The 25964-nt window shown below is 42.7% G+C and overlaps 1 protein-coding gene across 7 annotated transcripts in view; it reads right to left on the reverse strand.

The window, feature by feature from the left end:
* Window positions 1-22464, reverse strand: part of STAG2 (STAG2 cohesin complex component) — a 182897-nt gene extending 160433 nt beyond the window's left edge. The window contains exon 1 of one of the 7 annotated variants that reach the window (XM_073361285.1): window positions 22252-22464. Coding sequence is in view for 3 of the 7 variants with exons in the window: in XM_073361283.1 (XP_073217384.1) it covers window positions 21391-21572 (182 nt within the window). In the remaining 4 variants the exon portion in view is untranslated. Of the gene's footprint in view, window positions 1-9833; window positions 10096-21061; window positions 21616-21823; window positions 21859-22251 lie in introns of those variants that run through there. The other 6 variants (XM_073361289.1, XM_073361284.1, XM_073361283.1 and 3 more) reach the window with 6 other exon arrangements.
* Between the last annotated feature and the right edge of the window lie 3500 nt (window positions 22465-25964).

Genomic DNA, 25964 nt, shown 5'->3' on the forward strand with positions numbered 1-25964 from the left:
ATCCTTACTTCTGCACTGCTGCTACGCCCCCGGGGCTGACACCCAGAGCCCCGCCATCCCAGAGCTGATACCCGGAGCCCCGCCTCCTTCAAGTGAGAGATTGGGAGGCAAAGCAAAGTAGAGCCTAAGCCTGGGCTGCCTCCCAGTGAGGGGATTGGAGGGGCGGGGGGGGCAAGCCGTAGGGCTCTGGCTGTCCCCTTTATTCCCACCTCCCGGGTGTGCACGGCCCTTCTTTACAAGCCACAACAACCCAGTGCTGAGAGCCAGAGCTCTTTTAAAGAAAAAAAGGGGGGGGAGGGGGGGAGCAGCACATAGCTCATGCCTCCCCTGACAGATTCTCACGCCTCTTTTGGGAGGCACACCCCATAGTCTGAGAACCACTGATCTAACAAACCTAAAGAACTTAGTAGGATTAGAACTCAGTTGTCAGGCATAAAAGTTGTATGTAAGCAGGAGGGAACTGAGTCTGGGTTACAAACAGGAGTCCACTTTGCTTCCCTGACCCCTCCTCCCCAGCTCTACCCTACAGGTTCACTATCTTGGCCCCAATGTTCACTTTGGTTCTCCAGTACACTCCCTCAAAATCCTCTTCTACATACCTACGGTGGTTTTCCTTTTGTTGCTCCTGGAGAGATGTCTGATCTTCCAGGAGGCACTGCAGAGGGAAGCCAATGTTATCTCTTGATAGGATCCAGCTTTTAAAAAAAAGTTGCCCGGTTTTCCCTGTATGGAATACAGTGCTGCCTCAAAATGTCCAATATCATGCATGCTATTGCAGCACATAAAACAATAGATGATTCAATCTCTCTTCTGAAAGGGAGTTTTCAGTATTCCAGTCAGCTAAATCCTTTACAGAACCTATCACACTGACAGAGATCAAAATCATTTTTTGCCCACAAACTATTGTAAGATAAAGGAAGGATAAGTCAATCTTCAAGCCGAAGAACTCTTTGGTCTCATCCAAATGGTTCTGGTATGATTAAAGAGACCCTAAAAAAAGTGTACTTTTTATTGTCATGGTTGGATCACTTTTCAAGTCAATTTCTCTCAATGGATTCCCAGATGGAGAAAATGAATTTGTATTTCCTACACCTTCCCCCACAGTCTTTGTTACGAAACAGATGTCCCAAATAATCCAATTCAGAGTACAAGGAGAAAGGTATTTTTTTTTTACTTCTGAGGAAATCACTGGAAGAAGCCTGTTTGATTCTCTTGGGAATAGTGTTTACAGTTCCTGCATCAAGACTCCTGAAAGAGAAGAGAGCCCCAGCTTACCTGCTTTTACTGGGACAGTGAGTGGCCATATGGGGTCAAACAAATGGTCTATACAGCCCAGTAGCCAATGCCAGGTGTTTCAGAGGGAACAAACAGAACAGGCAATCAAGTGGTCCACCCTGTCCTCCAGTTCTAGCTTCTGCAACCCCAAGAGCATAGTGTTGCATTCCTAATTATCTTGGCTAATAGCCATTGATAGACCCCTCCTCCATGGACTTATCTAATTCTTTTTTAATCTTTTTATAGTTTTGCCCTTCACAGCACCCCTAGGCAATGAGTTACAAGTTGACTGGGCTGTCCTTTTCTTAGCTTTAAACCTGCTGTTTATTAATTTCGTTTGGTGATCTCTGGTTATTGTATTACATGAAGGAGTAAATAACCCTTCCCTACTCACTTTCTCCGCACCACTCTTGATTTTATAGATCTCCATCATATCCCCCCTTAGTCGTCTCTTATCCAAGATAAAAAGTCCACCCCCACCCCCCTTTTTTTAATCTCACCTTATATGGAAGCTGTTCGAGACACTTCACAAAACTAGTCTAAAAGAAGAGTTTGAAGCCTGAAGAAAACTAGCAGGTGGGACACTCCATCTCACGGTCATGGGCAAAAACACGAAACCGAGGAAGAGTAGGGACCGCTTCACCATTTATGTCCTCGTACAGGAAGGCAAAGGACGCACTTTACAGACACTACCATTAAAAAAAAAAAAAAAAAAAATCTCCCATGCAGGGAGCACATGAAGGATCCACCTGACATACCTGAAGAAGCTGTCTTACATCTAGATTTCTGACTCAGACCTGATTGGAAAGGAGGGTTGGAACTGAGAAAACAGTACAAATGGGTGTCAATGGAATCCAGAGGGCAACTGCAATCTATCTCTAGTCAAAGTCAAGAAGAAACTGATGTTTGAAAAGCAGCATTTATCAATGATACAACATGGTGCTTAACATCAAGTAGGGGCATAGCTCATGCTCTATCCTGCTATCGCTGTCCTAAAGGGTCAAAAGACCATGAGAACTAAGTGGAGTTCCACCACTTTTGCACTAAGGAACAGACGCCTGAACATATACGATCTTTAGAAAATGTTTATTAAATACAAAAGAAAAACCACCTTTTCCTAACAGAACTATATTTGTCATTACCTTATTTTTTTTAAAAGGAAAAACTTTATAAAAATTTTAATGAGGTAAATCTCTCACTGGGGGAGAGATATTCAATTTGTCAGCTAAGAAAATTAACGTAGAAGAACAAAAATAAAATCGATCAGTCTTCAATGGCATCCAGCCACTAGCAAGGCAAGATTTATGCATTTGATTATTCTTGGGAATACTGCTGTCATATTTGGTTTATGATATCTGCTTATTTTCACATTACCAAGGCCACATAACATATTAAGCTAGGTTTTTACTTCAATTAAGCAATGTTCTTTATTATAGATGTATCAAAGGTTATACTTTTTTTAATGATTTGTTTCTACAAAAGCTGTTTAATATGGTCTCCAACTCATTGCTTTTGATATTTATATAATTCATGTGCATTTTCACATTTATCTCATTTTCTCATTGAGACTATTCACAGAGAAAGTTTTTATTGAGATTCACCATTTTCTACTAATCTTATATTCCTCTCATGTTCAACTGGATTATCTTGTTTTATGTGCCTGTGATATCCCCTCCCCTGCGCGCACTCTCACACACACGCACACTTACTTTATCCTCAGCTTTTGTCTTCCCAAGCCTGGAAATTCTACTCCAATATGAAGCCATCTGTGCAATGTACTTCAAATGAGAGGGGGTTTTGTACAGCTATGGTCATAAATTTGCTTATTGTCCATTAGCTGAATGGATGTTCTAACTATTGTAACCTGTCTGCTATAAAAACAACTCATTTTCAAAGCATGATAACTGCAAATGATAGCTTATATTTTTCCTTCGAACTCAGAAAACCCAGAAAACAGTCCATGCACATTTCTGGAGCACTTGTACAAATAGACAACGCACTGTCTGATTCTTTTCTATCATTTGAAAAGCTGGTGACAAAGTTAGAGTACTCTACTTTCTTGTCACTGAGCAACCTGGATATAAGAAGGAATTTTACATTATACCTCAGATAGTGACAAGCCTGTTATTCTCCAGTAGCACTAGAACACTATACAGTGAAACCTATTTTATATGTCTACCTAAGGGATCAACTGCATTAATTCCTTTATTTAGGTGGTCTTCTAATGAAAGAGTAAAATTTTACTTAATATTTGAACTATTCACCTAACATGGGTGATTGCCTAATAAAGTGGTCTTTTTTAGATTTCACTTTCCCAATCCTATAACAGTCCCGTATACTAGTCTGTTGTCGTGTGAATTGTTCTTTTCACCTGCAAAACTATTGACTCTTTTTTGTCATTTAGACAAAAGGTGCAATGCTACAATGTATCAAAACCCAAAAGTTACTAGTATGATAACTGTACAAAAACTACTTGACTGATACTTATTTCAAAATCACTAGTTCAGTTTTAAACATTTAAGCCCCTCAATGAAAAAATGTTTTCGATTAAAGTTTCGTTACTGAAAAAGTACAGTTAGAAACATAACACATACGAAACATGGGATTATACAAAACCATACTTCTCAAGTACATTAATCCTACATCATTTTAAGATTTCTTCACTATTTTTCTTGTCCTCCTTAGTTTGAGTCTTTGTCTCTTTTCTGGGCCTTCTCAGGCTGTAACATCTTGTCTTCAGAAGACTAGCTGTCCAAAAAAAAAAAAGTTAGGAAAACACTATCTAGACATTTCACTATTCTTTCAGTTTTCTTTAAATAGGCATTATATGAGAGCTTTTATAAATACACTGAAAGACTGTAAATTTAAATACAGCTTCTATTTCTGCTCCTCAGAGGCAGGGGCCATCTTTCACTATGGACTTGTCTACACACAGTTTTGCTAAATTAAATCAGCACAAAAACACCTGTTTAGACCACCATGATGTGTTTGAACAGCAACTAGCACAAGGAGACCCTGATCACAACTGGGGTCTCTGGGTATTACCACAATACCAACAATTAACAACTTCTTATTGCAATACTCCTCAAGCGATTCAAGAAAGATATTCCTTATACCAATGGTCTCCAAAGTGGGGTGCGCACACCCTGAGATGATCGATTGGGGGGTGCAGCAGGAGTGCAGTTGCTGGAGCAAAAGGGCGGCATGGCAGGAGGAGCACAGCCGGGGGGCGGGGGAGGTGGGGAAAGGGGGTGGCCCTGAGTCCTCCGGCCTGTGGAGGAGCAGGGGCAGCCACGCAGCCAGTGGCCAGAAAGCAGCAGCACTTTCCCCCTTCAAAGCCAGCCAGAGAAAAGTGGCGCTGTGAAGGGGAAAGCGCCACTTCTCTCTGGCTGCCCCTGCTCCTCCCGAGTCCTCCGGCCCGTGCTCTCAGGGCCACATTCCGAAAGGGGCTTTAGAGCTGCAAACCAAGGGTCTGAAGCCACCTGCGTTCCGGGGGGGCCTGTCTACTGGGGAGGGTCTGGGGAAGCTCCCAGAATCGCAGCTCCCAGGATCATGCCCATGGGGGTGGTGCTGCACAGAGCCACCTGCACACCCCCTGCACCAAACAGGAGCTGCCCCAAATAAGTGCTCTGCACCTCCTGCCTACCCCAGCCCTGTGCCTCCTCCCACACCCCCACCCTGAGCGCCCTCCCGCACCCTAACTCCCTCCCAGACCCCGCACCCCACCGTGAGCACCTGCTGTATCACAAAACGTTAAACCAAGATTTTCAAAAATAATAAAGCATATTCAATCACATTGCTCTCACTGAAAATATTAATTTTTTTTAGTGAAAGCAAAAAGGTTTTTTGTACCATTAATAAAATAAAAATTTTTAAATGTTTATTTCATCTTCATCTCATCATTTTTTAATTTCTATTTTTTGTGTATGTTTTATAATTTACACAATATATTAGTACAGTAGTACTGTATAGAATTTATACATAAATATACATACACATATGGGGGAGCGTGCTCAAAATATTTTTACTGATAGAGGTGCGTGATCAAAAAAGTTTGGAGACCACTGCCCTATACCATCTACTACAGCAACGTACATACAATGACATTCAGATCAAATCACTGTTGCAAAAAAGACTTTTCCAAATGTACACTAGTACATTTTACCAAGCAGATCTAAAAAAAAGAGTCATGTTTAAATTCTATAACTCATTATTGTTAAACAAGGATAATTTTTAAGTATCAAACACACTAGAATTCCCATTGTTTCCGATAAAAACCACAAAGAACTAGCTTTATTCAATTACAGATCACCCTCACCGTTGAGCGGTTAAATATTTTAAAACCACAGAAACAGAACTAATTACATTAGAAATGTTGAAAATACTATGTTTTTCCTTTGTGGGCATAGTTATTGTTTAACACCATTTGACAATTATAAAAGAAAGCAATAAAAGAATCTTGAAAATTGCATATAGATTTATATCCAAGTTGTTTTGACTAACATGGTAACAGAATATAAATTCAGATTGATCGATACTGTTTAAAGAAAAATAGCGTTTAAAACCTGTACAGTAGCATATCTAAATTTGGCTGCTGAAGATAATATTTAAGTTTTTACACATGGAGATTTTTTTTTCCCAGTTCTCTACCAGTATTTTAGATTGTTTTTTGTTTTTGCACTATTACATAATTGAAGTGCAAAAAAAAAAAAAACACCCATACCACACACCTAGAGTTTTGTTCAGTATTAAATTACCTTGTTTATAACCAGATCAGCAGCACAGAAAGAAAATCATTGTCTATTATTTTGATATCCATAAACCAATTTAAAATTGGTGAACTACTCTTCCCCTTTGGTAGAGTGACAAGTAGCAAAAACAATCCTCAGCCAGACTGTTTTGGTGCCATAAGTTCTGACTTTAGCTGACACCTCTAGAGACAATTTCTTTCCTCTTCCAATCAATGGACATGTTGAAAATTCTAATCCAAGGGTAAATTAAACTAAACACTTTTTTTTTGGTCCCAGAATATATTATAGGAGAGACTATATATGTTATCAAATGTATTATTTTCCAAAAGACAGAATATTCCCACTCTTACCTCCCAATTGGTTTCTTAACTTTGAATGAACTAGTCATGGAACTGAACTAACAGAATAAACTGAAATAAAGAAATTATAGTTAATTTAAATTTTAAGAACACCATTTTAAAATCTGATTTTTTTTTTTAAATCATCAATTTTTATCCACCCTGACTGGTATCTTTGTAACCTTAATTGAACTGCCATTTAAACAATTACTTGAGGAGGAAGGAAGAAAAAGACATGGCAGTTTTCTCCCAAAAAAAAAGTTAGGAAGCCTGGAAATTCAAAGTTAAGGTTACTGACTACACACACCTGTTTTGTTTTGTTGCTTTTTTTAAAGTCCTAGAGAAACATTCTGAATGTCGTAACCTTTCGTGAAGAGATGCGCAAACCTGTTTGTATTTCCAGCAATTACATATGGTCTTAAACTTAAGTCACCAGCAATATACTGCTGCAGAACAGCACTATTTAAAGTACTACAGTAGTTTACAGTCAATCAACAGCACAAGCAAGACAGAAAAATCAGGAAGTGATTTAACTAGACTAATTCCAAGACACAGTTTCAAAATGGCCTATGGAACTTTAGGGGAAAAAATCCCGTTGTTAGCACTGGCAGGAGCCGTACCGTAAATAAGACTAATGGCTTTTGGCACTTTGATCACCATGCTAGTTAAACTTACCTTGAACAACTTTAATTGAAAACAACTTCTACAATAAATCACATGCCACTAAAAACTCATGAAGAAAAATATATATAGAAGACACCTCATGCTGTAAATATATATAAAAATTAAATTCACTTTCAATTTACAAATTATTTTTAAATCAATCAATATGACACTTAATAAATGCTTCAGAATTATGTTTGGAGTGAACACTTTCCACAATAAGGCAAAGAGGAGGAAGGGAGGAAGAAAGGTATTCAACTTTCAATTTAAATTTCAGTGGCCTTCATCCTAAAATACAAAGATCATATGCAGATTATTGTTGTCTCTCACTCAACACAATATTTTCCATGCTGCAGTAAACTTCAGGAGAACAAAATGACATGCAATGTTTATAGGATCAAAACGATTACTCTAACTACAAGGGCAAAGTGAACAGTTATTCCAAAAAAGTGGGCCATTTTTAATCAGATCCATATTATGCCTCATTTACAAAAGCAGAATTGGGTTCAGAAATCATAAACAAAGATTAGTTAATATTTGCAAAAAGCTTTGAATATGTAAAAAGCACTGTATAAGTATTAAGGCTTCCCACATATTCATTTTGGCATTCCTCCAAGCAGGAAAGTCGCACAAAAGCACTTTAACAGCAGCAACGAAAAACTGATTTGGATCATGTAATTTTAGTCCGTTCTACACCAGTACCACTAACAGTCACCTACAATATCAGTACAGTTTCCCACCAAAAATGCTCAGTTACCCAGTACCATTTGCATGTGACACTTTAAAGACAAACTCTGCCCCAATGAGGTTATAATCAAACATTATGAATAGCCTGAATCCCTATTCTCCTAACACAGGGCAGCACACAAGCACCCACACATGCACACTCTACCTTCCCTCTTCCTATTCTTTTATTCTTAATTTCAAGTTAAACCAAACCCTGGCTTGAGCTCCCTCCTAGGATTTTTCCCTGTAATGTCTCCTCTCGCCCCCTAATCCCCCTGACTCAGAGTGGGGCATATGGTGGATTGAAGCTGACAAGACCTGCCTGGTCTTGCTGCCAGCACAAACTAGCATGAGTCAGCAGCATAACCCTGAGCATTCCTTCAGGCTTCTAGAACATCCCATTACACTCAGTGTAGCAATCAAACTATAGGACAGCAAATAAAATTAGGATAACAAAGAACACATCAGTTCCAAGTTTTTGGAAACTAAGCCCAGGCACAAGAGCAGCAGCAGATGGCACTGGTGTGGAAGTTAGCATAGGATTCTTCTCCCATTACTGGAAGCACTTGAAGAGAGACAAAAACACAGACTCCACTGCATGCCAGCTCATTTCATCCAATTTTGAAGTCATATGAAAGAACAAATAAGTTATTCTCTTCTCCCACCATCTCATTCCCATGCTCGTTAAAAAACCCATCTTCATCAGCTTCTCCCTGCACCCTGCAAAAAGTCATCCTTAATTTCTGCCTTATCTCCACCACTTTTCAATCCCTACCCTGATGTCTTCATATCAGGCTTATTGAAATCTTACTACCTTACACATCCCACATCTCAGGACACTTCAAGCATAATTTATTCAAAAGCTTTGTGCATTTCACACTGGTACAACTATTAACAGTTTTGATGACTGCCAGTGTATTCCACAACAGAGCCCGCAGTTGAAAGTGCTGCAATACTGTGCACTGCATATCCACAGGTACTTATCTACTTCTGTAACTTATTTCTCACACCTTCTTTCCTGTCTTCCTTAGCATTATTTCATTTCCCTTCTCCATCTTTTATTTGATTTTTTAGGATGCTCTGCTCCACTACGTTCTTTATTCTGGAGATCAAATGAAGTTTACTTACAGAAGACCTAAAAAGCTTTGGTAAAAAATATTTAAATTGCCAAACTACTTGGAATACGGCCCCAATCCATATTTGCTTAATCAACTGGATCTTCCCACATAAACCTCCATGAGAGCAGGACTGATCCCTACATTTGTAGGGTTGAAATGTCAATACCACATTTAAAAATCCAAAAAAAATAATACTTCCCTCCCTCCCCTAACAAGTCCTGAGATCAAAGTACTTTATTTCCCCCACCACTATTGAAGACATAAGCAGACACCTAAATCTGAGCAACGAAGCTGAAACATCGATGCCTGTTGTAGTGGGAAATAAGGAATTCTGAAATCTGATCTTTCCATGTAAATGAAGGAAAAGTTTGGTTTTCATGCATTTTATTCTCAAATGTATTTATCTATTCACAGTATTACTGAGTTGGAATTTTCAAAATATAATTTCTGTTCATTTTTAAATACTGCTGGTGCATAATAATTTGTCTTACCACGTGTGTTTACTGCTTTAAAACTGTATTTTGCATTAACAAGATACTGCTTTGAGGCACTTACATGCTCACTTCCATGCACAGAATGGAAGTTGAGCAATGTAACTAAGAAGAGAAAACAAGATGGCAAATGACAGTGAAATACCCAGAGCACCTTGGGCTCTAAGAACTGACACTTTTAAACAATTTTCAGGTATTGAGCCACAGGTGCTTTAGTTTCTCGACTCTATTCAATGTTGTCACATGGTACAATAATACAGAACATGTGCATACTTACTTGAGCAATGTATTTTTAAAATAGACATGCTGGGTACAAACACTGATGGGAATATCAAGAGTTATCAAAATAAAATGAAAGGAAACCCACCTCATAAAATGGAAAGATATGTGGTGTTTATGAGATGCACAAATCAAAATGAAAGCCTGAAATGTTGCTTAAAATGGGCTACTAAAAAGAAAACTAACTCCCACCTCTTTCACAGACAACTGCCTTAATAATGCATTTCCTTGGTAGGTAAATCAATATGCATAGGCCAGTTTCAATGGGGGGGTCAATCCTTTATCAGAAAAGTAGCAACAGAACTATAACACAGATGCAGCAGAGATACCAGTGCAGCTTCGCTTCTGGTTGCCGAAATTGCAAATGAACTGTAGATTTCTGGAAATAATAAGAGTAGTTATGAAAAGGAATAGGAGAATATTATCTGATTATTTACACAAACTAATTTAAAAAGCAATATTGAAAGAACACTTGATTTATATCTCATTGATGCATAGATAAGCAGGCAATCTGTCTAAAAAAGAAATCTTATTTATAGCATATTAACAATAGCATTCTAGGTAAGTGCCACAAAAAGGGGAAAAGATGATAAATGACAGCGGCAACAAGAAAACCAAGGACAAGTCTTTTGTAAAAATTCTTTCTATACCCCTACCTGGTGCATCCCCCAAGTCATTCACTTGCTGTACTCAAGACAACAGGTATTTTTCAGTGCACGTAGCTATAATTTCAGTAACACTTAATCCTTTCCAAAATAAACTTTTTTTCCCTTTAAACGTGTCTAAATTAAGCTTTTTAAACAAACACTACTGAAAAAATAAAGACCTGAGTCATCTTTAGAAAAGGGGGTGAGGAGGAGAAGGGATGAGTTTTAAGTCATTTCAAAGACACCACAACTAAGAAGTATCTCCTGCTTATACAGCAGGTGTGTAAAACAACAAAGCTTTACTTCAGATCAGGAGTACAGATATGCATATAATTTAAAAAAAAAATTGGGTAGTTAGGACCCAATCTTGCAAATACACATTTCTGTAACAAGAGTAGTTCCTGCAAGTTCATTGGTGAATACTGATAACTGTAAAATTAGTCATAAGTGTGTACAGGATTAGGACGATAGTGGTGTTTTACAGATAGTGAAAAGATACAGTCTTTACTTATCCATTGAAAAGGTTACAGCACAAGTAGTAACAATGCAAGATTCCTCCCACTACCAAATCAAGCAGTAGCTAGAGACATTATGTTAAAAAATATTTTAAGTGTTTATTTATGCTAATACCCTAGATTATTAAAACAATTTTCTATATCTAATTTACTTTTTATCACTTGTGCTGGTTCCTCTGTGCTCCTCATTTGCTTTGTACAGTGGAAAGCAGACAGTCAATTTCACTTTCTGGTTTTCAGGCACAAGCACAAGGTTGCCATGCCTGGGTTGCAAACACAGCGGTCATCTAAATTCAAACAGCTTTCAGTTAATTTCTATTAATAGTAAGTTTTCAGAGCTCTTTTTTTAAAAAGCCTCAACTCCCAAGCAGTATCATTATTAATAAATCCTCAGCCTCTGATGTGACTGCCAATAAAATTACAATATTACAGGTGGCTTTTGATGTGCACCCCTCGTTACTCACAAACAAGCTAATTCAGACCGTGTCTGCACTACCACTTATGCTGGAAAAACTTATGTTGCTCAGGGGTATGAAAACACCCCTCTGAGCGACATAAATTTCGCTGGCATAAACGGTAGTGGTGTACACAGCACTATGTTGGCAGAAGAGCTTCTAGCTACCACTGCTCATTGAGGTGGTTTTATTATGTCAACAGGAGAGCTCGCTCCCATCGGCATAGAGAGTTTACACAAGCAATCTTAGAGCAGCCCAGATGCACTACTGTAAGCCCAATACTTTAAACATAGCCTTAATCAGCCAATTTCAAGTTCATCAAGCAATACAGATGGTAACTTCTTTTTGTCAACAATGACTGAAATAAAATCCAAACTTTATATTCCAGGATACATTAATTTACAATGATCTCAAAAAGATATAAATCAGGGATCTCAAACACGCGGCCCGAGTTATCTCCTGCAGCCCGCCAGAGGCACCAACTCCACCAGCAGCCAAGCTCCCCTCATCCCCTGCCCCAGGCCTTCCACCAGAGCACACCGTGCCCTCGCTCCTCCGCCTACCTCCCAGTGCTTCCCACCGCCAAACAGCTGTTTGGTGGCGCTTAGGACTTTCCAGGAGGGAGGAGGCGGAGAAGAGGCACAGCCAGGGCGGGAATTTGGTGAAGGGGTTGGAATAGGGGTAGGGAGCGGGCAGAGTTGGGGGGGACTTTGGGGAAGGGGTAGGGCCTCATGGAAGGGGTCGAGTGGGGGCGGGGCCAGGGGCACAGGCTTTTGTATCTTTGTATGAAAAGGTATCAGTGATGCGGCCCACAGGCCAATGTACTAGTCCTCATGTGGCCCTCGTGGGGATTTGAGTTTGAGATCCCAGATATAAATGATATACAAGACCATACTACAGGATTCTGTTAATGTGTCAGTTACCCAAGAACAAAGTCAGTAGGTTAAAATATACAAGTGATATTTATAGCCTTAGATTTTGTTATACTTTTAATTATATACCCTTGTTTAGAGATTTGATTCATATCAAAATATCAATATTTCTCTTCCCAATATTCCACCATACACAAGTCAGACTTTCTACACTCTCTCCCTTTAGCTCTGTTCTGTGAAACCACACTCATGCAAGCAAGACAATCCATTGGCTAGCCACTGTATACAAATATGCCGTTATTTTTCTACACGCTTTCTGTTCATTAAAAAAGTATATATTTCCAGAAAGACACCTAAATATCTGATGTTAAATTTTTTTATACTTTCTACAGTCCAGTTTTTACACAAAGTCAAAAAATCATGAGATTCAGAAAATAAACCTCAATTACTTTGTTATAATTATAAACAGGCTCTTTAACAGATTTTTTTGAACATCCACAGTAAAGTCAATCTTCATTCCCAGATTATGTGCTATAAATCTGATGAAAATATTCTTCATGCAAAACAGAGGTTGAATCCCTGCTTTAATATGAACCGAACCATAACTAAGGAGTTGCTATTGTAGTGACTCCATATTTAGGGGTTGCATTCCAAAAATGAGCTTAAAATGAGGCATAAATTTCTGCTTTGTTCCTAAAGTAGATGTCGAATATATTTGAAATTTCACTCTGTTAGAAATTTCAATTTTGTTACAAATTCTTAATAGGAAGCCCCAGGATTTCAGGTCTGACTGTAATTCTCTCATTGTTGACTGATCTATAAAACAACCTGTTAGAGCTGAATCCAAAGAGTACTAGTGCAACAGGGAAAGGATTTTTTTTTAAAAAACGCTGGATTTAGGGACAATTTTAGAAATTTTTGTAGTATAAATGAATGTTTGCGCACTGTGTATACAAGCTTGGTTGGTTGATGGGGTGGGCAAACATATACAAATCTGGCTGATGGGCACAATTACATATACAGCCTTTTCCAAGCAGAGCTACATTTCTCTCAAATTTTATCATACAACAGAAGGTCTCATAAGCAGCTGCTGCTGGATAAAATATTCCCCCACTGTGTTTCTAAATAATACCACCACCACAGAAAATTAATACACAAAAATATAGTCTGTGAAGCGGTTACTGTCACTGTGTCATCAAATATACCTAACCCAAACCCATGAAAGAAAAACTAGTTAGCCTACCTAATGGTACATACCCTCTAGTCCTCCACACACAAGCACATCATTACCACAACCACTGCACACCACAAACCAAACACCGCAACCTGCCCTCTTACGGTCAGCCTTCCCTTCTCCTCCCTTAACCATCCTTCTGCACACAACCCTTTCATAAAATACTCTCTCCCAACACAACCAGTTACCACGCCTAACATCCATAACTTCTCGTCTTGTGAAAATAATCTAGTAAAGGGTGAAAACTGAGCGAAGTTACGGTTGTGCATGATCTGTCGTACATCAATTTTGGTAATGGTAAGGTACGCACTGAGGGGTGGCTTAACTTTTCATTTCCTTGCTATTATGGGTTTGTGTCAGGCAAGTTGTTAGTGCACTAACTGCACCTGTTTATCAATCAAGTTTTCTGAGTATTGATATATGGGTTTTTCCTAACACATTTAAGGTTCCCTAGATTACATGGACCCTTTGACCCACTCTCTTCCTGAAACACAATTTCAGTTGCTCTTTCAATAACAGTTCCCAATCCAAAAGCCACTTAATTTAAAAAAGGGGGATTCCCCAAGAATATTAGTCCTGAGCCCACATCATGGATCCACTAATACAGCCCTTAGGGCCCTGAGTCTGCATCAGGATCTAATACTATCATGACAGTCTTTTAAATTCAATATTCACATGCTTCCAAAACGGAAGGGGAGCAGAAGAGTGGAGTTCAGATTATGCAGGCAATCTTTATTTTTGGCATTACCTGACTATAAGTGCTTGACTTTGATACTCTAATATCCTTTTAATTCATCTGAATACTATTGGTGACACTGACTTTCCAAATTCAAGTTCTTCATTAGCTGCTTGAAGGCTTTTTGATGTAACCTTTGTGTACCGATTTCCAGCAATGTACTACTGGCATCTCTCTCTGACACACAGTACTGGTGGGAGGAGCTATTAATGGGGACAAAGGACATTATCAGTGTATTCCTGCCTCATTCACTGTGCACCCTCCAACTTGCACGCTGAATTAGATAAGTATGAAAAAAGTATGATTTCAATTATTTAAAAAACAAAAACTAAGAAATTTTATAATATGGAATAATTTACAAGGCAAGAACAAAACAATTTTTCATAATACATATTCAATGAGAATGGCTACGGCAGAAACCTACTGACTTTAACAGGAGTTGGACTTGACCCTAAATTTGGATGCGGTACACTAAATGAAGCAGGGCTTCTTCAAAACCCTACCTTATTTTGTAAGTACTCTTCCAAAATCAAAAGATTTCTCGCATCTTAAAAGATTTTTAAAAACCGTCAGCCTGGTCTATACAATAGTTAGGTTGATGTAAGGCATCACTCTGTCAGTGTCTGCACTACAACAGCGGTCCCACCAATGTCAGTCACTCACAACATCAACTTAGTTAAAACAGGTTTCAGAGTAGAAGCCATGTTAGTCTGCATTCACAAAAAGAAAAGAAGTACTAGTGGCACCTTAGCGACTAACCAATTTATTTGAGCATAAGCTTTCGTGAGCTACAGCTCACTTCAACGGATGCATCAATTAGTCTCTAAGGTGCCACTAGTACACCTTTTCTTTTTAGTTAAAACAATTACATACATGTGCAAAAGTAGGTTTTAAACTCTCAATTCTGCGGAATCAAAATAGATCACCAAAAGGCAAATGACATGATAGTAATGAGTTTGGCCAAGCTTCAAAGCTGTCCCCCAAACTAGAAAGATGTTAAAGCTGATAAAAAGCTGCAGATAGAGATAATGGCTAGGGTATTTTTCCCCTCTCACTCTTTGTACCCAATGAGCCATTATTTTGTTCAAACTTTGTATAAAGACAAACGAACTACATACAAACCAAGAAGAGAAATGATTGTAAGAGAGATCTTAGGCTACATCTACACTAGAGAGCTTACAGTGGTGCAGCTGTACAAATGCAGTTGTGCTGCTGTAAGATCTCTCCTGTAGCTGCTCTATACCAACATGAGAGAGCTCTCTCATCAACCTAATTAATTCACCCCCAAAAAGCGGCAGTAGCTATGTCGGCAGGAGAAGCTCTCCCACAGATATAGCACTGTGCTCACTACCACTTATGCCAGTGTAACTTATGTTTCTTGGGGATGATATAGTCATACCCCTGAATAACATACATTTTGCTGACATAAGTGGTAGTAGACATATCCTTAGACTCTGAAAATGATACCCAAAAAGTTTAATAAAGGTATAAACAACTGAAATGAGTCTTTTGGAATAGAAGCACTTAGGCAACCTTAACTATAGCTCCTGCTCCAGTAATATCAACAAGAAGACTGCATTTTCTATTGCTTCTGTAGACCAAGTATACCGCACACACCAGGGACTCCCTGCATTCCTCCACTGCTTCCAAGGAGCTCCCTGTGTGCTACACTCCCATTCCCTTCTTTTTTAAGGATTCTCTGCAATCCCTCCTTACCCTCTGCCCCTCATTTCAGGGGTTCTGAATGTCCTCCCTCCATTCCCCCTATGCCATGTCACTGTCCCCCCTTCCCCTTATGACAGGGCTCTATGTGCTCCCTTCACCCCATACTAGCATACCACATTATCCCCTGTTCTGTGGTTCTGCATGCTGCCTCTTTCCCCCCTTCCCCACCACGGCAGGGGCTCTATGTGCACATACCCCTTTTCCCACTCCATCATATCAGGGTCTCTGTGTTCCCCATGTACCCTTTCCCTCTTACTATGGTCCCCTTTCTTTCCCCCCCCACCATACTAGGGTTCCCCTTTCTTCATCCCCACCAGCAAGGGTGTGTGCCCCCACCCCTGCCAGGGGCTCTCTGTGTGCTCCCATTTCCCTCATCTCAATTTGTTTTCTTTCTGTCTGGGACAGACGTTTTTCATGTTGCCAACATTTAAAACTGCATTAGGAGGATGAACAGGGCTGAGATGAAGGATGTTATTATGCTAGAATTTATTATTGGCTGACATCAAGAGATTCTTTGATCTACAGACAATTACAGATGTGGCTGAAGTTGCTGGTTCTGCTAACCAGATGCTAGGGGCTCTGTGTGTCCCCCATTTTCCCCTTTCATTTTTTACAATTTTCACCAAAGTCAAAAGTGTTCTGTGCACTGATGCCTAAAATACCCCCTGAACTTTTGGAAGGAATCAGGTACAGCATTCAAGTCATCATGTTACAGGTAAAAATAAAAACAGACAAGAAAACATTTAACAAACTTAAAGTGAGTTTTTTAGCCAAAAAACAAAAAAAAATCAGAGGTTGGGATATTGTACAAGCTCCTATGGACTCATGTAACTAGAATTGCGTTGCATGGGCAGGTATAACTTCCAGAGAGTCAAATTTTATACTATGCTGTGAAATTTGCTTAATATTGATACAGAAAGTAACACTGAACTATCATGATTCTTTAAGGACATACTGCACCTGAATCATAGTGACTAAAAGAGAAGTCACATAAAAATGAAAATGTATTCTGACACATCAGAAAATGTTACAATCGATATTTTGTAATCTGATCAAGTTTAATATAGTCTCTTCCATGAATAAGAGTACTTATCTCCAAAAGGGTAACACCTTACAGCTATTTTCTATAGGAGACTATGGAACTACCATGTAATATCCAATAGATAAAAGCAGTCTAAACTTCTATTTACACTAGTTTTAAAGTGATTCAGCTAATGTTTGTAAGATTACAAACACTTACAGAAACTCTTAGAAAATGACATTTAATGAGTTACATGGTTTCACATCTCTTTTGCAAGTTAAACATAAATGCATTTCTGCATTTAATAAACTCAATATTTTAATTTATAAGAACACAGCTGTACTGAGATGATTAACTATGAAAAAGCACTGTGGAACTTGTTGAGCTAAGCCAATCATTTAACTAGCTAAAGTTTCATGTTTGGAAAAGGGAATGTTCTTTGGTTTTACAGAACATCAATAGATTCCTTTTTCACTGCCAAGAGGTTACATTCAATATTTTTAATAAAACATTTTAAAAGCCATCTTTTTTCCTGTAAGTTCTCCCAAATATCACTATTCCTTTTAAAGCATCACTGTGTCCTTAGTTACAGCAAAACAACTGGAATACACCTAGCAAACAAAACTGATAAATCCACTTTCCACTTGCAAACAGCAAGTAGCAAACTTAACCTGATGTTTAAAGGAGATGGGGCTTACAACACTAATTTCTGTAGAATTGAAATGGTCATTTATAGCTGCAATATAATCTTCTGAACATGAACAGTGTATGCCGTGTTGTCTTCCTGAATCTGCAGATGGCCTGAAACAGATTTCAACTGTCTATAGCCCAAACCCTGCCCCCAGTGCACAGTGTGAGCAGGTGTCTGTGAGTTCAGGAATTCTTATGGGAACCCCTGCTTGGTCCCTGAGCATTAGCAGAGTGGTCCCCTGGTCACTACTCTAGACTAGAGCTGGGAAGGAAACAGTTTTCCTGTCCCACAAAACCTTGAGATTTCAAAATATTTTCTCATTCAACACTGGGAGAAAACCCCAAAATAGCCAATAATCCACAGTTGGGGCACTCATTTGGGAGACCCAGGTTCAAATTCCTTTGAATCGGGCAGAGCAGCAACTTGAACCTGGGTCTCCCACTCAGTTAGCATCCTAATTACTGGGCTATTAGCTATTCTGGGGGATGGGTGAGGTCTCACTCTCTCCAGCTTGATCTACATTTAAAGTTAAGGCAGCAAAGCTGAAAAATTTACACCCCGAGTGCTGTAGTTATGCTGACCTAACTCCTGGTGAAGATGAAGCTAAGTCAACAAAAAAACCCCTTCTGTTGCTGTAGAAAGCATCTACACTACAGTACTAAAGCAGTCAGCTATAGCACCATAGCTCTGCAGCAGTAACACCCATGGTGTACACATAGGGTCAGGATGTAATTTTTGAGTGAAGCTGAGAAGCCTTCCTGACAAATGCTTCAGTTTTATGGAAAGAAACATTCTCCCCCTCCAAAAATTAGTTTTGATTACTCAGCATTTTCCAACAAACTGTTTTGCGAAAAATCTCAACCACTCCACTCTAGACTTGGGCCTGGAAAATCCTTAATTTTACTTGTAAACTCACTACACTGGAGTGGGATTCATGATGGATCCCTGTAGACACAGATCAATAAGCCCCAGACCCTAATCCCTACTACTAAGGGACAGAGAGCACTCACAGAGTTGGACTTAACACAAAGAAAGCATGCATCAACTTCATAAGCTCCCCAAATCGTGCTTATACCATGTGCAGCACACAACATTGGTGTTTCCACTCTCAACAGCTACAGGGGGTAGGGAGCACAAATTATCTGTTAAGGAAAAGGAATTATTTCTAGTCATCTCTTTGGCATGACAATTTTGAAGCTTCCACCTTAGTTTTATCCCTCCAAACAGTTGCGTGTCTACAATCCCCACGAGTCTTCAACCACCACAACCAGCCCAAACCTTGTGCGCACTGCGAGCAGTGGAGTATGATAAATCTGACTACTAACCTATTGGATGATATATCATAAATAGTTGCATTTTGATTTTGATTTTTGATTTTCAGACTAAGGAAGAGAAGCAAGGAATGTTGTTACTGAGGCTTGGTCTATACTTACATTTCGGTTGACATAGCTACATCAGACAGGAGTGTGAAAACCACACATTTCTGATCAACATACCTATGTTGAACTAAGTCCCAATGTACACAGTCATATTGATGAACGAAAGCTACACTGACCAGAGCAAACTTTGTTCAGAGTAGTGTTCCTACACCCACGGAAAACCCCCATTTGTCAGTGTAGGCTTCGTTTACACACTACAGGGTTATGCCGTCATTACTACTCCAAAATACTTACACCAACAGCCTCCACAGACATACACTAATTGTTGACAACCACCCCCCCCCAGAAAAAAAAAGTATTAATTGGTATTATGATTCCCCAGCAGAGTATCATGACAGTTATCTGTACGATCACAGGGAAATAAACTATGTCACAGGACTAGCATGAAAGTCAGTTAGTGCTTGTAAAACACTACAAGCGTTAATCATCATCAATACACCACCAAGACTACACACAATACTATGCACAGTTCCAGATACTTCTTCTGATATTGAGGTATATCACTGGGAAAGAATTCCAAAAAGAATGAAAGGCATTCAGGTTAAGGAGGACTTTAAAGAAATAACTTTCTGCTGGACCAAGGGTAAAATTAGAAGGAGTAGGATGAAACCGAACAATGGAAAATTTTAGGATGAATATTAATAAGATTCTGTAACAATTAAGTCTATTATATTGTGGAATAATCTATTAAGGGAAGGGATGGAAGACCCAGTCACCAATCTTTTAAAACAAGACTGGACAAAACACTCAAGTAGGTGGTGTAAAGAACAATCCAGGACTGGCCTCCAGGGAGTGGACCTAAGAGGAGTTTTCCAGTTCTAATTTCTATTAGTATATGGTATCAACTGTGTTCATTTTAGGGATCCAAAGCACGAACACGAAGTTTATTTAATGAAGCACATTCTTCCTAGATTTCTCAACTGTGTGCACTTCAGACATATTGCAAACAGCACCAGCTCTGAGCCCATACTTTCTAATGTAGCTACAGAGCTGAACGCTTTGCTGTGCCGCACATCAGCTTGTGTTTGTGAGGCCTAGAGCCCAAGTTCATTAAACCCGCTGTAGTGTACTCTCGCCCCAGGGGAGAGCAAGCAGGCCACCTCCTTCTCCGTGTGCGGATGACCAATGGGAAGAATGAGAAAGGGGAGGCGGGTGAGTGCTCCGAGGACATGAACAAACACAACCAGCTCTCCAGCAGGCCCCATTAGAGCGGTGTGTGACGCACTTCGGTAACCCGACTCCCCACCCCTGTTAAGAGCCACGGCGCTGACACAGCCCCTCCTCCCCTGAAGGAAAACGACGACGACAGGGAAAAGCAAGGTTTTGAACTGCTCCAGGCTACCTCCAGGAACCCCTCCTTACAGCCTCACAGGGCAAAGGAACCTCTTGTCTCAACCCTACACCTGACAGGGGACAGAAAGAAGGGCTGAGTCACCAGATCAAGCTGCTAATGAGACCAGGTCCAAAAACACGAACACAGGGTGTGGCTGCAGGGAGCACAAGGGGAGGCAACACCCCCTGAACAAGCCATCATCTGTGTTTACAAAGCTGAAAGGGGAAATAGAAGAGTTTTAAACCCGAACAGCCAGGAAGCCATTAAAAACTGGGAATTAAATCTTTCCGCAACTCTTACAGAAAAGTTTGTAACAGCTTAATGCATAATCTTGTAGGAACACAAAGTAATTGATTCAAAAAAGAAAAACAGCCATACAATTGCCACTGCTGGACCGGGGGAGGAATCAACCAGCCAGTCGTCCCAGGTATTTTCAGAGAAAGCAAGCATCCCCTACAACACCACTACTTGGAGAAGGAAGCAAGGAGCAGACCACACAGACAGCGAGGGCACCAGCATCACCACACACATACACACACACATAGATACCAGAAACAAGCGTTGTGTTTACGTTGATCTAAAGGAATATGAAAACAAGCTTCCAAGTTCAGCGGAACTAACTTGATGCCACCGTACCCTGCCCTTCCACCCCGCCTCACTCATCTCTGCCAACGAGTCCCTAAAGACGTCTGCATGCGTGTACCCAAGAGAGTCCAGAAAGCAAAAAAGCTGGGAAAGCTGCTTCCTCCTACCTGGGCAGGGTTCAGCTCAGTTCAGTGTGCATATCGAGAAGGAGGGGGCTCTGGGCAAAGCTGTCTAAAACAAAAGTGGCGCCAAAACCCCCTGTAATCAGCTTTCTTCCTCCTTCTCTTCCCCTCCCCCATCATAGCCGGCTCAGGCCCAGCAGGGCTCCAGCAACACGCGGCTCCCAACACCAAGCGCCCCCGGGACAAGTTTGCGATGGCCCTTCTTTTCCAAAACTGAACTGAAACTGCCCCCAAAATCTCCTGCGGGGGGCGGGCAAGCCCTCGAACAAGTGATGGGGAAAGGGAGCACAGGGGCCTCGCTTCCCGAGACTCACTCCGCACAGGCCCTGCTCGCTCCCTCCTCAACTCCTGCGGGGCGGGAGGAGGTCAGACCCCACGGCTTCATTCCTGTCCGAAAGGGGAAACGGCGCTTCCTCCATTCCTCCCCAAAGTGCGTGCAGGGAGGGGGCCGGCCCCCGGGGGAGTCAGTTGGGGGTACCAGTCGCTGGGGGGGCATGCCCCCCCAGTTGTTGGGGGGGGGGGCTATCAGGCACGGAAGCCCCTACCCCAGCCACTCTCCAAGACGCACAACCCCGGGGCAGAAGTGGCCGCCCCACCATTTTCTCGTGCGCGCCGGGCCGCCCCTCGGTGCGCTGCCGTCCCCGAGCTGGGCATCGAGCAGGGCTCCCCCTCGCCCCGCGGCGGCTCCGTTCCCCTCCCCTCGAGCAGACCTGCCCGGCCCGGCTCTCCCCGCGCACACACACACACACAATGCCCGAGTCCTCCATCTTGCCAGCAGCCCCTGCTCGGCTCTGGAGAAGGGGGAGGAGGAAGAGGAGGTTCTCCATTTTAGCTCGCGGAGCGCTGGGCCCGGACCGCCTGTGGCTGAGGAGGGGGAGAAGGAAGGGGGCTCCCCTAGGGCGGGCGGGCAGCGAGGCCGCTTTCGGAGCCCTCTCTCTCCCCCTCCCCGCCGAGGAGCGCTGGGAAGAGGGGGTGGGGGAGCGAGGGGGCTGGAGTGTTTTCTCGGCGCGGCCCCGCGTCCTCCATCTTGGCTGCACTGTAAGTCCTGTGGCCAACCGGCCCGGCGCCCCGCTCCGTCCCCGAGGGCCCCGGCCTGGCCTCGCCCTATCGCCGCACACGGCCCCCGAGTCCCCCCTCCAAACTTCCAGAAGCTTCGCCGCCATTTTCTAACTTACCTTGCCCAGTGTCGGCGCAGGCAGCTCGGAGGCCCAAACCCGCGGCTCCGTCCCTGCCCCCCCCCCGGCCCGGTTGCGGGATGCGTGCGCCCGGCGCGGAAGCTCCGCAGCGGAGGGGTTTACAAACGGCGGTAGGAGCGGGCAGGTTATTTAATTTGGCGGCGGCGCTGGGGATTGTTTGGGGTGTTCGCTGCTCGGCGGCTCGCAAGCGAATGGAGGGCGCAGGCGCCACCTGGCGGCCACTGAGCGAGGCCGGCTATCCTGGGCGTGGGGCGACATCTGCCGGCCGGGCCGGGGAGGCTGCTGCGCTCCCCTCCCCGCCAGGCTGCGAGCGGGTAAACAAGGTGGCGCGCATGCCCGGCCCTGCCTGTCTCACCCCACCCCCCAGTCACCCAGCCCGGGGCGGGGCTGGGCACGCGCTCAGCGCGGGTAGATGTGGGTCAGCGCGGCCGGGGGGGTGCTCGAGCTGTGCGCGGGGCGCCTGGGGGTGGGCGCACCTACGGCTTGCGGGGAGCCTGGGCTCGGAGCGTGGGAAGGAAGGACACCAGGGCTTGGGGCCGCGGCCCGCCAGCGCAGCGGAGGGAGGGTGGAGACAACTGGGCCCAGCCCCTGGCGGGGAGGCGCTCGCTCGGGTAAGGGAGCCGAAGTTGCTGCCTGAGTTTAGCGCGAGGCACAGCGAGGTCTGTTTGTTGCCTCAGGTAGCCAGGGCCTAACCTAGGGAGGAAGGGTCCCTCAGCGGAAGTGCTGGAACCGGTGGTGCTGCCCCACCACACCCCCTGGCTTGAACTGGTTTCCATCATATAGAGTTTGCAGTTTGATTCAGGTTTCAGAGTAACAGCCGTGTTAGTCTGTATTCGCAAAAAGAAAAGGAGGACTTGTGGCACCTTAGAGACTAACCAATTTATTAGAGCATAAGCTTTCGTGAGCTACAGCTCACTTCTTCAGATGCATATCATATGCATATATAAAGCCTGCTGCAGTTTCCACGATATGCATCTGAAGAAGTGAGCTGTAGCTCACGAAAGCTTATGCTCTAATAAATTGGTTAGTCTCTAAGGTGCCACAAGTCCTCCTTTTCAGTTTGATTCAGTGGCTCTCACCGCTACCCATCAGCCACCCTCAGGGCACTGCCTGGCTCAACCCACCCAGCAGGGACTCAGCAAACGCATGCTACTCTGTGGGCCCTGGCGAGGACAGCCCAGCCGGTGTGGGGCATGGCTGTGGCCGGTCCTTCAAGTTTCCCAGCTCTGCTCAGACCCAGAGGACTGTGCTAAAACCGTGGTCACATGAGGGACCTACCGGTTTTACAGTGGTGCTGGGCCTCACACTCAGAGAGGGCTTATAAACCCTCCGTTTCCATGTACGGGGCGAGCCTAGGGGGGGGCCAGCACTCAGGCTCGGGCAGGCCTATGGAGCTGCCTGCAGATGCCACACAGCAGTTGCCACCCAGTACTGCATCTGGCTCAGCAAAGTAGCTGGAGTTGCCACACTGCAGCCAGGAGGGAGGGGACTGTGCCAGAACTCCCTGGCCTCAGGTAGCCGTACCCCAAGTCCTGGGGGTGCTGCTCTGCGGGGCCTGAGTTCTGCTATCCAGGGCACAGCTCCCTCAGGCACTGGGCTCCACTTTGTGGCTGTGGGATGCAGATCATGACTCCAAGTCCCTCCCCCAGGAGCTGCTGCCATGGCTGTGCCCCCTCCCTCCACCCTTCCCCTGGATCGGGGTGAGGGGTCCAGTTGAGGAATAGAGGTTCGAGAGGAGCCATGTTCTGGTAGGCAATGGGGAGATTTAGGTCTAGAGGAGTCGGTTCATAGAGGGCTCTGATCCGATTCAGGCTGGAAGGGGATCTAGTCTAGTTTGTGGGTTTTGGTCTGGGGAGGGATGTGGGTATGGTCCAGTTCTGGTGGGGAAGGGAGTGGGGAGGGTCGTTCTGGGAAGGGATGTGGGTCTGGTTTGGGAGGTCATTCTGGGGAGGGATGTTGGCCTGGTCCGATTTGGAGGGTTGGCCCAGTCTTTGGGTGACACAGCTGGTTCTGGTCCTAGGTTTTTGTACCTCTGCCTGCAGGAAAGGACAAGCAAAGCTAGTATGAATGATGCTGTAAATAAAATATATTAAAGTTTTTCATACTTTTTATTTTTAAAATGTTTTAAATCTGCCCCACTTTCATACAAAAATTTAATTCAAGCCCTGGTATTCATAGGAGAAATGTGAAGGGTGAGAGAGTGTGAAGGTTCCTTTTTAGGGGTGCAGCACATGGCTGGTGTTTTGGCCAGCTTTGACTTTTGTTAGCTGTTTTTACTGTGCTTTATTTTGTATTTTTTTAATAATTTATTTTATGTACACTTGTGTGTATTCCTTTTGCCCTAGGGCTATTATTGCTAGTACCCTATTGGCAGCCATCTTCAACTTAAACTTGTACATTTTGTAAATAAAGCCTGTGCCGCTGTGTGCTATGTCAAAGACAACTTCTGTGTCAATCTCCTGTCTTTTACAATCGTTCCCCATGAGGGCCCACAAAAGGTTAATTCGGCCCTGCATGAGGGATCTCACACAAGTGGGGTGAGGAATGTGGGGTGAAAACCTCTCCCCAATGTGAGGTGGTTGTGTCAGACACTGCTGCTCCGTCTTGTGCAGGGAGAGACCGCTCAGCAGGCTATTGGCAACAGAGCCTCAGCATGCTCCCCTGGTGAGTGCTTTAGGCAGAGAATTCGCTCCCTTGGGGCAAACAGTTCTGTAATCAACCAGGAAAAGCATTTTGGAAGGGAAACAAACTTGTCCAAAAACAAACAATTCTCCCCAATGGTGATTTTTTTCAGGTAAAACCATGTCAGTAAGGCATTGTTATTGACCTAATAAGCACTGTCCTGTGCTGTGTAAGCTGGGCTGTGCACACTGGTAACAAGGTCAGCTGTTTGTTTCATTCAAAGTGGCAGTGAGAGAATTGACTGGAATAAGAAATCTTGAGAGTGTGCATCATACCAATGTCACAAAACACTAAAGCACAAAATTCTGTATATAAACACTGGTATCCAATTTCCCCTCTTACTTCCCAAAAGGTACACTAATTAGAAAATTAAGTTACTGCTCAATGTGAGAAAAATGTTTTAACTGACACACAAATGTCACATTGTTTTTCATTAATGGGACTGGATTATCAATTTACATTCTTTTTAATGCCCTCAAGTGTCATCTTGTTCTTTAGGCTAGCCACAGGCAGAACTGTGTTATCTTAAATTACCTTTTAAAAACTGTTCCAAGATTCTCATTATATTTAATGAAGGATTTTGTTGTATTTTGCACAGATGTTTACAATTGCATACAATGTGCATATATGTTAGTTTCACTCTCATTGGACCTGTCTGGTGAACTCTGGACTTGTCTGATGATGTTGGTGACATTTGTTCTGGTTAAAATCAGTCTTCCTCAAAATTTGTTATTTTTTGTTCATTGCTAAGAGTGGTTTCAGTTGAAATTAAGTTGTTGCTCTTAGGCTCTGAAGGAGATAGCCCTTCTGAAAGCTTTCTTGCAGGCTCTCCTGTAAAAGTTTTAAAGCCCAAAGTCACATATAGATGATAATAAATGTTCAGGTAATACTTACATATTAACCATCACTAATCTTAAGACTGGTTATATTATTCTGTTCTTTTTACCAAAATCATAGAGTCCAAGAGTGCTACAGAAAGGGGTTCTACAAATATTGGGTGGGGAGTCCTG

The sequence above is a fragment of the Lepidochelys kempii genome, chromosome 9 (genome assembly GCF_965140265.1).
Source record: "Lepidochelys kempii isolate rLepKem1 chromosome 9, rLepKem1.hap2, whole genome shotgun sequence".
NCBI lineage: Eukaryota > Metazoa > Chordata > Testudines > Cheloniidae > Lepidochelys > Lepidochelys kempii.